The 13,935-nt window shown below is 37.4% G+C and overlaps 1 protein-coding gene across 1 annotated transcript in view; it reads left to right on the forward strand.

Annotated features, from left to right (window-relative positions):
• LOC124788003 (probable ATP-dependent RNA helicase pitchoune) overlaps positions 1 to 13,587 on the forward strand; it is a 53,651-nt gene extending 40,064 nt beyond the window's left edge. The window contains exons 9-12 of the mRNA XM_047255049.1: positions 7,397 to 7,549; positions 7,635 to 7,805; positions 10,357 to 10,534; positions 13,300 to 13,587. Coding sequence (XP_047111005.1) covers positions 7,397 to 7,549; positions 7,635 to 7,805; positions 10,357 to 10,534; positions 13,300 to 13,469 — 672 coding nt within the window. The 3' untranslated portion in view covers positions 13,470 to 13,587. The remainder of the gene's footprint in view (positions 1 to 7,396; positions 7,550 to 7,634; positions 7,806 to 10,356; positions 10,535 to 13,299) is intronic.
• Positions 13,588 to 13,935: the final 348 nt, after the last annotated feature.

Genomic DNA, 13,935 nt, shown 5'->3' on the forward strand with positions numbered 1-13,935 from the left:
GCATGAGTTGTGCCTGAGTGACTGCTCTTGTTTTCTGACAAAAGCTGTGGCTAGCTTTGAGGGTGTGATGGTCTTTCCTACGTGCCTGTCTGCAGTTCAGTAGTCATCTTTACGGTGAGTTGCTACTTACCCTCATTATTATTGATTCTGAGAGTATTTGAGCAAGTTACCTGTTGCATGGGTTGATCACTGTGGTCTTATCTCATCAACATGCTGTCTGTGGCTCATGAATAACTGGCCACATGAGTGGATTTCCATGACAGACCAAAACTGTAGGCCGTTTCTGCAGGTACCCATAAAGGATTGGGCCTGCCAATGTTTAATTTGTCAGGGAAAAATGCCAAAACTTGTCTAGAAATCAAGGAAATATCAGAGAATTTCACTTGGGGAAATTTGTGGCAGCCCCTGGTGCCGCAATATGTGAACAGGGTGAAATGAAGGCTGTTTAATAGCATGGAAAGGGACAAAGGAGGGATTAAAGTAGCATATGAGTGGCCTAGTATATTGGTCTCTCCATTTCATTGAGTGTTCAGCAACAGGATGTGTGTTGCAGAGTAGGCTGTTGGATGAACTGTGATCATTTATTCTGACTGAGAGCTGAGTGGAGGTCATGCAGGTACAGAGTGCTACACAGAATTGCGAGTAAGTTAATTCGCTTTATACTCTCTCATGCCACCCTTCCACTGGTTTGTAAGTTTTTGCCAGTTTTGGGGTTCTGGGATTTGAGTTGGTTAGTGGGCATTGAGTACGGCTTTGAACTTGTGTACTTAGTAAATATGATCCACTGCAGTCTGCCTAGAGTGCTGTAAGCCCAGATGTTATATGGCCATTGTGTTCATAGTGTGTGTTGGGAGAAATTTGACAATGGTGTTTGATACTGTGTCAGTCTCACTTTACAGCATGTCTCAAGGAAGATATATCCTTGGAATTGCTGTAGATTGATTAGTTCTAGCCCATGGTGATACAATATTGTTATAGTATGAATGCCATTTCTTGCTTTGCTGAAGTGTCATTTTTAAATAATTTTGAGATTTGAAACCACTTAAAGGATAGCTAATATCTTCAATGTTTCATCAGAGGGGACTGCCTATAGTCTAAGGCTGTTAAAGAAAGAATGTTTGTGATGTAGACTTTATGACAGGTGTGAAACCATAGATACTGCTTTTGTTGTTACACTTGATGTGAACACAAGTGATGTGGTTGACTACCTGACAGGAGGTTGAGTTGAAGGATCAATTTAGTGTTAATCATAAGGAATTTTACAGTTTCATAAAATAAAATGTTCAGCCATTGGACTCCAAGAAAACCAGTAATAGATGGCCCTCGAAGAGACCCTTTAAGAGGGAGGCATGGGATGCATTAAATTTTTTCTGTATTTCATCCATTTTGTCTTGTAACAGTATTATATGCTTTGAATGGCTGATCAGGAGACAAAGTATGCCCAAAATGGCTAAGGGGGCATACATTATAGCCTGCGTACAACATTTTGTACTTGTTGTACTACACTAACACATCGTTCACACCAGTTTGTTGGTAAAAACTGGCATGGAATTCCTGGTATTTTCTTCTGGCTTTTACCTGCCAGCAAAAACCACATTGTTTCTTTCATTTGTCATGACCATTATCATCAGATCATTCCAACATGTGCTTTTGATATGAGGTTGAAAGTTAATGGTTTCATTAAATACATACTACTTCCCTGGTTATATGGCTATCATGTCTGATTTCTCTTATTTCCCTTTGGAAATGGAGTACCCGTTAGCTACCTATTACAAGCAGTGAACAGAGTTTAACATAATGCAGTTCCTCCTGGTAGTTCTGTGTTAGATTCCTTTTCATCATATTATCTGGTATCACCCTATACCAACAGCAGCATATTGTTCCCATAAACAATCACTCCTTAACTCCTTTTAGCTGCAGCACAAAGCTGTAGTGTGGTGTCACAAACTTAGAAATGTCTCCTTTGTGTTAGGCAGAAATGTGTATTGTTATGAAAGTAATTCAGTTGTTGCTGCTTGAGAGTTCTAGTCTGGACTGTCTAGTGTCTCTGCTATTCAGCATTGAATTTAACCATGGATTTTATCAAGCCGTCAGAGTCCTGCCTGTTGTGTATCTCTAGGTAGTCATTTCTTCTATCACACACACACACACACACACACACACACACACACACACACCAAGTAACTGGCACCTCTGCTACTAAAGCAAAATTTGAAAGTGAAGTGCATGGAATTCGCCAGTCTGTCAGTAACTAGGTGGTGTAATGGTTAGCATTTCCGCCTAGCAAACAAGAAGACCCAGGTTCGAGTCCCGGCTGCATTACAAATTTTAATTTATTTCTTCTCCTTCGATCATTTTGTATATAAATTAGAGACTTAAACATCTTGGGGAAACATTTTATTATAAGTTCTACTACATAGTTACACATGTAGCAACATTATTTGTATCACTTCAGATATTTTTGAGACTGTTTTTGCTCCTCCTGTAACGTTTGACAAAATGGTGTTACGAGGTTTTCATTGCTACCATCGAGATATAACATACATCACTTTTTTTTAAGAACTCATTGTTTTTTTCTTTTTTTTTAATCAAGAAGAGCTGTTTATTTTGCTGTACCAGTGTGAGAAGTTGTTGCATTAAGAGTAGTAGTTCCTGGTGATATCGAGTCCTTGCAAAGCAGCTGCAAGACTAGGTGTAATGTTGTTGTCCTCGTTTTTGCTTTCTTCTTCTTCTTCTTCTTCTTCTTCTTCTTCAAGATGGTTGTCACCACTAGTTTGTATTCACTGTTTGTTCACTAGAATTTCACTTACATTAATCTCAGATGTGAAAGTACAAATGTCATCATCACAAGAAACAAACTTCTGGAAACTCACATTGCCAGGAAAATCTGTGACTCCACTCATTTCTTCTTGTGGAACAATTTCATCTTAGTCAGCAACTGATATACCACAACTAGCCTTTACAAAACAATTCACCACAGTTTGTTGTGGTAACTGAAGAAAACGTCACAATCTAAGGTTGCTAAAAAGCATTTTATTTGATGACTGGCTCTTTGGATCTTATGCTTTAAAAGATTGCAAAGTATTGTCCATCACTTTTGCAAGTCGCTTCACATTGTACATATACCTATCTCATCATCATAATCATGGCAGCGTTTGAAGTGTATATGCAGTGTGAAATGACCTGCAACACTGATAGACAGTATGTTGTAATATTTTAAAGCATAAGATCCAGTGATGAATCTGGTCATCCAGTAAAATGATTTTTTAGCAATCTTGGCTTGTGAAGTTTCCTTCGGTTATCATATATTGCAGATCACCCTTGTAGTGACAGTGTTAGGAATAGAAAGTCTTTTGTGTTACACAAAGCCAGCAGCAACAAATGTGTATGAAGCCTGTAAAATGTTGAGCCTCTATTTGTACAGTTTGGTGGAAGCAGCACAACATGTACATTCCTTAAGATGTACAGAGCATCAGTTACTCATAAGAACTGTTTTTGTATCTGCTGCACCCATCTTGGCATATAAATGCCTGAGAAATCTTCTAAAGATTTCCAGTGTTATCCAGGCATTGCTTTTGTACTTGTAAGTACATGGTAGCATTCTTGTATTTTTAAAACACCTGGGAATTTTAAATTTCTCTGTTATCATTGGAGGCAACTTCTCACTTCCATCAATATTTATATACAATAGCGCAGTCATTCTTTTTTTACCTTTTGTTACCTCCATGGCATTCTTCTCCCGTGACAGAATGAGTTCTCATAGGAAGTAAAAAGAGGTGTTTCATCTGTGTTAAAAATGTCTCTTGGCTCAAATTCTGTATTAGTCCTAGTAATGTAAGGTACTTCCAATGGTTTAGTTTTTACATGCTCAGCCTCACTCTCTCCACTTACACTATGAAATGAGAGATTATGATATTTTTTTGAGAAATTATCTAAGCAGCTGTTTGATGCACTGAAATTTTTAACACACATACACGGGGCGATTTTGTCATATGTTTCCACTTATGGGAATGCTGCCACTTATCATTCCTTGAAACCATTTTAAAAGAATTAGTTTTCGCGTCACTGAATGTTGACATGTGAATGTTCTTTCTTTACATCCAGAGAAACCACTAGCTTTGGCATTTAGCAATGCTTCCTTGTTTTTGAGAATGCCATACAATGACGGCTGTGCCAATTCGTACTTCTTCGTCATGTCAGAATGTTTTATGTTGTAAATGTCTTCGACATTGTGAATAATCATCAGCTTTTGCTGAATTGTAAGCTTTCTACATTTGGAAACCATAACCCCACAAAAGCAAACAGGTAAATTCGACAGCAACAGTGACAACACTTCGTGGCTTGCACTTCGTAAATCAGAATTTGGCAACAGTGATGTCAGGTCATGTGACCATAGTCACTTGGGAGGCAGGGCTGAAATCGCTACCTTATTCATTAAATGCTTTTTCTGGTATCGCTACAATGGAATTCGATCTAGATATGTGTTGACCGAAAGAATCCGTTGATAACCATATAAAGCCATCATATGACACAAAGTGTGACGTGTGTGAAACTAAAAGAAATCAAAAGCCCACTTAGACATTTTAGAAATTGTATAAAAACTGGATTTTAATTGGCAGAATGTTTTATGTTTAGCCCTTAAAAGCAGAGGTTTTTCTTAAACTAGAGGGAAACAACATTGTTCTTTCGGGGCTGTTGTTGGGACCGACAGAAATATTTGTGAAAAGAGGTATTTCCTTAAAAGCAGGTTTGTTAATTTGAAGGTTTTAATTTACTAACAGTCCTGTTACAGCAAAATCTACAGTGCTTAGAATTAACATATGAGCTGACACAAGAAACATTTTTTTCAATTTCCTCAACCCATTTGCAATAGGCCATGTACAGTCATGGCCCCATTGTTTTAAAATTCTTATTTTGGGCGCTAACCTTACAAAATTGTTGAATGTCACTGAAATGGTTTACATAATTTTATTTTTCAATTTGTTCCATTCATGAACATTCCCTTGTCTCTTTTTGGAATTATTTCTGCTACCAATCTACTAGTTACATTAGTTCAAACATTTGGTAATCCGTCCGTGCTGCAGCCACTGCCAAAATACCACAAGCTGCCATGACTGTGTAGGCTTTGCAGGCATAACAATTCTTGCTGGTCTTCTAGGGTTTGCAGCAGGACTGTGCTATCTTCAGGAGAGAGAGAGAGAGAGAGAGAGAGAGAGAGAGAGAGAGAGAGGCTGCTGCTGCTGTTGCTGCCATCGGCACTGGCAAGTCCTGCTGAAAACTTGATGCCATGATTGGAAACTGTCATCCTATACAGTACACCATGCATGTACCAGACACCTCTGGTGATGCCCCATGACTGGGCTTTTAGTGCTGGCACCACAAGTTGCCAGATTCCGTTTCTTGTTGTACCATCTCTCTGTGATTGGGCATTAAGTTCAGTTGTTAGTCATTGAGGATCTCATTAATGAGGCCTCGTTGTGTCACTCTCTAAATCACTTCTGAGAAGAGGCACCCAGTGTACTCTCAGGATGTAAAAGTGAAATCTGATATCTGATCTGTTTGTTACATTCATTTGCAAAGTTCCTACTTCCCATTCCTCCACTCTACCTTCCTTTTTGCAGTTTGAGATCTGACTGGCTAATAATGGAAATCAACATTAAAATTACAGTATAGATTTGTTTTGTTTCTTAGGAAAATTAACACTTACGCTAAATGCTTGACATTTGTTTACTACAGTGATGCAGCAGAATGTCCCTATTGGCTGGTGTGTTACATGATTCACATAGTCTCGCTACTGCACATTGCTGCAATTGATGTCTTGTTACATGCATGTTAGTGTAGTGTATTGCTGGGTTTCCACAGAAATGAATTACATGCACATCACCCACCACCACTTGTGTAAGTCAACTTACATGTGGAAACACCATACTTGGTCACTGTCATGCCATCTTACGCATAAGTTATGAAAGCTGAAAGGCCTACTTTCTTCCACAATTTGCTTCATCCATCGTCACCTCCAGGCTTCAGCGACTACCGATAAGTGGATATGCTCTCATTTTGCTCTAGTTTGTTTGATAGCACAGATCTAAAATTGTTTATGAATGTGGAAAGTTAATGTTATGCCAAAAATAAATAAATAAAAATATTGGGCTTAGTCTTCAACTACATGAACAAACACTTTCTAAAGTTGCAAAATGTTAAACGGTGCCATGGAAATATCATTTTAGCTTTCAGCAACACGTTGTAATCACTTACACATAAAAGAATAACACACTTATGTTTGAAGTGATGAAATGAGTTAAAAAGTATTGAAACTGAGAGTGAACTTGCTGAGTTTCGTATTACTGCAGAAAAATGAATACTGTAAAGGAGTTTTTTATTTTATTTTATTTTGTTTTTATTTTAGTATAATAATAATTTTTTGCTTTAGTCTGTGGGTGTAAATATTACCATGAAACTGAAATTTATTTGTGGCTTTAGAGATTTAAAACTGCTCTTAACCCCATTAAAAGCCTATGTAAATATAACAGTGTTCGTATTGGCACTTTAATTGAGTGGTCACCATTCAGCACAGTAGTACAGTGTTTGGTTACAAAATTAAGTAACATACCAGTAAAATAAATGCATATTTACTGCACATCTGACCTATCAGAACCTTGACAAACTCTGAAAATAAAGACAAAGCTGAGGTGTTGAGACAGCAACCTTCCTCTCTAATGTACCTTCCGTATATTGTAGGTTACATAAAAATTTGGATATAATACTCTTCAGAATGCAATAGTATATTGTAGTGACTACAATTGTCAGATATTCAGAGTTACTTGTAATTTAATGCAAGCTGGCATGTCACATACTTGCTTTAGACTTTTGTGCAGAGCTAGAAGTATGGTTCAGAATGATTTTACTCATTTGAAAATTATTTTCAAACAAAATGTTGACTGCACAGTATAACTCTCTTATTAGTGTACTTGATGTTCCGAAATGATTGCTATGATATACCCATTTCCATATCCAACATCTACGGGTCCGATTTTTTCTTTGTGTATATCACTATAAGCACTTCATATAAAAGCTACGCAACTCTCCATACAAATAATTTCAGTTGTTGCCATCTCGAAAGTCACATAAATAGCGTTTCCAACTCGGGGCATATGGAAATGCTAATGTGCATGTAAGGGGATGGTGGTGGTGGTGGTGGTGGTGGTGGTGGTGGTGGTGGTGGTGGGTGGTGGAGGGGCTTGGGGGGGGGGTGGAGGGTATGCACATGTAAGAAATTCATGCCTGTGGAAATATGGCTTACAACTCCAGTGAACGCGCTAAATATTGCTCTAAGGACAACAGTGGCTTGAGAGAAATATAATAAACATTTGACATTTGTTTTTTTTCTTTGTTTCAGGGAAAACAAAAACAGACAAAACGTACCACCACTTTCTTCCAGTTCTGTAATGCTGAGACAGGTATACTCCTCTGTACAGACGTTGCTGCTCGAGGTTTAGACATTCCTGCTGTGGACTGGATAGTTCAATATGATCCACCAGATGACCCAAAGGTTAGTAATAATTAGGTGCTGTTATATTTAAATAGCTTAAATCTGAGGCAATTGAAGTAAAAATTGTTTTGTTGTTGACACGCAGGAATACATTCATCGAGTTGGTAGGACAGCAAGAGGAGAAGGTGGTAGAGGACATGCCCTCTTGATCCTTCGACCAGAAGAGCTAGGTTTTCTGCGATATTTGAAGCAAGCCAAAGTCCCTCTCAATGAATTTGAGTTCAGCTGGAATAAAATAGCTGATATTCAGTTACAGGTAATTAACTTTCAACAGAGCTGTGTAAAATGTTGGTGTTTGTGCGTGTCAGGATTACTGAACACAGATATGTTGAGTTGATTCTTTCTTTTCAGCGGCTTATCGAATTTTAAAATTGCCTTTATTTCATTTGAGACAGTTTTTGTAGACATTGTTTCATTGTAATTCCAGTCGTGAAATTTGATGGAAATAGAAGGGAAGTCAACAAGGTTTCATAATATTACACAATATTTTGTCACCTTATTGACTGAATCTTTACTTTTTAAGCAATTATTAAATTATATTTTAGCATGTTAAGAATATGTATTTCTGAATATATTGCAAATTATATTAATCAAGCACAGAAGAAATTATATTACATACTGATTAGCTAGTAATTTATTGTAGTGTCAAAGACAACAGTACAATCACACCATTTTTTAAAAAAATTGCTTATTTCCTTTTGGCCTTTGTTATTAAAATAAAATGGTGGGAACAGAAACTGTGAGAACATGATCATATATAGAAATAAATTGGTGATGTTTTTGTGTTCATACTAGAGAAGTGAACTTCGTGTATTTCCAATTATATTTCCCTCATTGATTTCTTTTGGTTTCATCAATTTTATGCTCTCAGTATAACCAATATGAGTAAATGTAAAGCCCAGATTTGTTAACAAGAAATGAACCAATATTGTGTTGAAGACAATAGTTATGTACAAACAATGAACCGTCCTCAGCATCTGGCATCATACCCTCATTCATCCAATCGAAAGTGAACAGATCTGTAGTGGTTGGACTGATTATAATATTATTTATGGTTTGAAAATATCTAAAATTGAAAGCAATAAGGGCAGATGAATGAACTATACTGCCAAAAAAACATAATATCTCATCTGCTTGTGCTATTAAAAATAATGTAGAGTCTCAAGTTTTTGGACCTGTCTGGAGTTATTTCTGGATTCACAACATAAGAAAACATAAGTGTTTGAAAGAAGCAAGAAGTAGTGCAAACAGAAAAGCATGTATTTCCCAGCAAATTATATCATGACTTTATTTTAGTTTGCAATAACTTTCCCTTGTCCCTCAGTCCCATGTGCCAACTGGTGTTCACCCATATGATACAAAATTCCAGAATATTTTATTTTTTTTCTCCTCGCTACATATTTTTTTGTTGAAGGAATGAGTCCCAAAGTTTGAAATTTCTTCCTTGCTTTTTGTTATTTTCTAATTTCCTTCTATCAATCTCTAGTTGATACAGCTAATTTACAGAAGCATTGAGTCATTGACAGGCCTACAAAAAAGAATGAAAACTTGCTGCCCTTTCAGAAGAAGTTGTTTGATGAGCTAGAGCACAAATGGGCTGGATAGCTAGCAGCTCAGGAGGAGGCAGCTGGTGTGCAGGATGAGAATGTGGGAGGAGGGGTATCAGGTGCACATACTAGGTTTGTGACAATCAAGCACAAGAGCTGGTGAATTGGAAGAGGATGTGGAGGCACTGATTAGAAAGGGGGTGAAAAGATGTGAGCATGGGAAACAGTTGGATAGAGGGCATGGGTTAGCAGAGATTACGGAAGCAAGAGGATGTGTTGCAATGTAACTCCCATCTTCATACTTCATAAAAACTGGTTTTGGATGGAAGGATTCAGATGGCTTGGGTTGTGAAGCAGCCACTGAACTCTAGCATGTGGTGCTCAGCAGTATGTTGTGCCACTAGGTGGTAACTCTCTTCTTGATCACAGCTGAGTGGTGGTTATTCATTCTGATTGATAGCTGGTTGGTGGTTGTCATGTCCACATAAAATACTGTGCAAATATTCCAGCATATGATATGGCTGCTTTCACAGGTGGCTGTGCATTTGATGGGTTAGGACAAACCTGTGACAGGGCTGTAATAAGATATGTTTGGTTGGCGTATTTGGCAGGTCTTGCACCTGGATGAGATACAATGGGTTGAGAGTGGGAATGTTGTAGGGATGGACCGGAATGTTGTGCAGGTTGGGTAGGCAACAGAATAGCACTTTGGGAGGGTGAGATGGATTATGGGTTGGATGTCACTCATCTCAGGACATGACGATAGATAAATCAAAGCCCTGGTGAAGGACAGGGTTCAGTTGCTCCAATCCAGGATCCAGGATCCAGGGTGATATTGGGTAATGAGGGGGAGGGGTGCTCCTTTGCTGTGAATTGTTGGGGACAGCGCGAGGACTAGGGATATGTGATATAAGTAGTATGGTATTAATGTCTGTTCCCAGTGTATCAGATCTACATTAGGTCCAAATTTTCTCTCTCTCTCTCTCTCTCTCTCTCTCTCTCTCTCTCTCTCTCTCTCTCTCTCTCTCTCGCACCCCCCCCCCCCCCGCCCCCCCCCCCCCCCCCCCCCACACACACACACACCCCCCTCACCCTCCATTCTCGAAAATAGTTAACAATTTTCATAATCTGATTTTATCTTCCCCAGCCATTGGTCTCCTGCAAAATATATATATATATATGTGAATTTTTGAATTTTTTGTATAATGCAGACTGCAGGTACTTCTAAGAACTGGATCTTTACTTTATGTATTGTTTCAGCTGGAAAAACTGATTGGTAAAAATTACTTCTTGAATATGTCGGCAAAAGAAGCATACAAGGCATATGTAAGAGCATACGATTCTCACCATTTGAAGCAGATATTTAATGTGGAGACATTAGACCTGCAAAAGGTCGCTCTGTCATTTGGACTTAAAATACCACCAAGCGTTGATCTCCGTATCCTTTTTTGCAATTAGGTGATTGTAGATAGTAGTATGTTAAGATTACTGTTTTACCTCTCCTTCCCTACCACTATACTTCCATCTCCCTCCCCTCCATTCTCCTTTCCCCAGTTCAAGCAAAATTGTGTCCTTTCAAACAGCAGTTAAGTTGCTACTGAGTACACTCAAAGAAGTGGCTGTTCTTGTTTTTGTGTCTTCCAAATCTCCTGTCTGTTATCAGTGAGCAGATGAGAAGAAGCCAGACATAGTGATAGAAGAATGATCACACTCACCATGCAGTAGAATGGTTTTTTTCTGTTTAAAATATCATAAGATTCCCCATCAACAAGCAGTTACCATCACATCAACTTTTCATGTGCTTTTTTCCATTACTGCACCTTGAATTTCTTTTCTTCCATTTCAACCATTTGAGATTTTATTATATTCAACCGGAATTTAGATTTTTATTCTGATGTTTCTTCTCTCCTAGCATTCATTTACACACATCTTATCTTGCTTTCAATCCAAGTGTGTAAAATCAATTGTTTGAATAATTTTTAACTAAAATTATCCTGGGAACTGAAGTACGAAATGTTGGGGGAAACTAGATGGTGTTAAGTATAAAGATTTCTAAAGTAGTAGTAAGCAATATCTCTCTGTCTGTAATGCACAATCCACTACTGGTTTATATTGAAAAAATACCATTGTTGCTCTTTTCTCAGTTTTGGTTTTAATATTTCTTATTGCTGAATACATCATGGCGTTGGTTATGCTGGTTCTTAGTGCCTCATTATGAATCTGTGTTGTACTAAAATCTTACTGAAAGGTGTTATGCTGGCAGATTGTGAGTGTATTACATAAGATAGTTGTTGAATCCAGGAACAGAATGATTGTCAGATGCCAAACATTATCATCGTCAGCCATTTGATGTATCTATTGCTGGGTATAGGCCACCTCAAGACTGTATGCATGAGTCTTTTGTTGTATACAACCATGTGTCTCCCACATTTTTTCTTCTATCATTTGCTCACCTTACATTAGGTCACTGTGTTGATCTTCTTTTATATAGTGTAACTCTACTTGTTCTGTGATTTATTTATTTGTTTTACTGCTGCCACTTTCCCCTCAAATGAATCCCATCATACATCTCTCAGTTGCTTGCTGGGAACACACAGTTTTTGACTGGTGTTTGCATTGTAAGTCCTGTCTCGCTGCCATAAATTAAAACTAGTAATTCATGTGGATCGAAAATTTTGTTACCCACTTATTGAAAACCACATTCAGGAAATTATTTTTAGATCATCAATGGCACTCTGAGCCGTTGTTGCTTTTCAGTTTTTTTTTTCCTGTTCATCTAGATGCTGTCTTTAGCTGCTGTACACATAAAAATTAGTCAGTCGCATTGATGATTTTTGCAATATTATTATCTTTGTGTTGATTATACAGGGATACTGAATCGTTGGCCAATACTTACCTTAAGAAACGCTGATTCCTAGTACCGCTGATAGGAATATGTACAACTAGAAAGCGTGGTACTTGCCTGTCATAACATTTATTTTTCTTCCCTCAGGGAGGAAAAGGGACTGGGGGGAAAATAAGTGGCCCAACTAGAATTTGCCCCTCTCAACATAGAACTGAGTGACCTGTCCCTTGTTTCCAACTCATCTTTCCTTCCTGAGGAAGGAACATACAGTTTCTGAAAGCTAGGAGTAGTATTCTCTGCTTGTAGCTATTTCTGTTGGGAGAACCTAGAAATTTCATCTCCTGAAAGTAAATAATAGCCACATAATTTAACGTTTTGGGAAACTGAATTTTGTGATTGATAGTTTTGTTATAATTGATTTTAAAGCCTGTTTTCCAATAGGATCTGTGAAGTTTCTTCATCTGTTGTTGAAATTTATCAGCATTAAAGACAAACAGTTTATCATCAGTTAATCCATATTACTTCTTTCTTTTCCCAGTTTAAGGATAAAAAAGTTTGTTTAGGACTTCTGAGAATAGTTTTACTGAACTAGAGCCACCTGACATGTATGTGCCTCTTTCAATCATGAGTTTTGCACAATCCTCATTACTTCTATTGACAGCTGTTAAATTAATGCATGTATTTTTTAGTACTGTATTATAGGTTGTTTCTCAAGAACTGTCGTGTCTGGTTTGATTGCAACTGAGCTGGTTTGATTGCAACTGAGCCAAATCTTTCGTAAAAATCTGTGCATCGTTGGCAGAGTGGTAATTTGTATTCATTGCTCCATCAGTAATATCATTAACAACTTTTGAATGATGCCTTGTGTTATATCCACTTACAAAACCTTCTAATTTCATAAAGCATACAAATTAATTCATTTTGGCTTATGCCAATCTTTGAATCATATTTTAAAGGACATAGATACATACATCTTGTCAGATTCTTAAATATCTTAAGTAGTTTATGGTATGTGTTTGGAAATAGGAATCTGACCAGATACTGCATATTGATGCCATATTACAAATGATCCAGAGATGGCTTAAGCTGAAGTGCATTACATTGTATGTGTTATGAATCTAATATTGATAAAATGCACATTATATTAATTATGCCGTTTACACTAATAAAGTCAGTGTTATGTGTGTGATTTATGCTGATATGAACTTATCATCCCATCCTCCATCATTGCATGTGAATTGTTTCAAGAACTTTTGTAGTACTTAGCCTTCTACAACTAAAGGTTATGCCTTTTCAGTGATATAAAAGTTGCTCAAATCTGTTATCCTCTGTTGTACCTTCCTTAATAGATTTTTCAGATGTCAACAGTAGCAAAGGGAACCGTCCGAGGAAGAGACTTGGTGGTGGTGGTTTTGGATATTTTAATACTATGAATAAGCCTGGAGGAGGCAAGATGGAACACAAAGCAATGATCTTCAGGCAACCACATAAAAATAAACCTGGTGATAAGAGACAGTTTGTTCGGTAGTGGCAGAAGGACACATTATCTCATATTGGGAAAGGACAATGATGATGAAGTGTACAATTCAGTGTAGATATTATGTGAAAAAAGAGAAACAAATAAAGTCCCATGTTAAGTTTCTTAATTACAGTTTTTCTGTGCTGTCCAGATTAATATTTACAGTATGTTGCTGTTACATTCTCTTAGCAGTATAGAACTCATCATTTGCCCAAAAGTTGTGTGGCAGTCTTTAATGAAAATCCTTTAAGTACTGTTTTCGTCTCACTCTGATGTTCAGTTTTGTGAATGTCTTGGTGACTGATTTACTTACTTGTGTTGCAACAACACAGTTTGTATACAAAATACTACATGCAGTGCCGATAAAGTATGTACTCATCTATGATTTCAGCTAACATTTCACATGCCTCATCTCCTTTCATCTTATACTTAGTGGAGAGCATTAAATGTTTTAGTATATTTTACTGCACTGATA

This window comes from Schistocerca piceifrons, chromosome 1 (assembly GCF_021461385.2).
Source record: "Schistocerca piceifrons isolate TAMUIC-IGC-003096 chromosome 1, iqSchPice1.1, whole genome shotgun sequence".
Lineage (NCBI taxonomy): Eukaryota > Metazoa > Arthropoda > Insecta > Orthoptera > Acrididae > Schistocerca > Schistocerca piceifrons.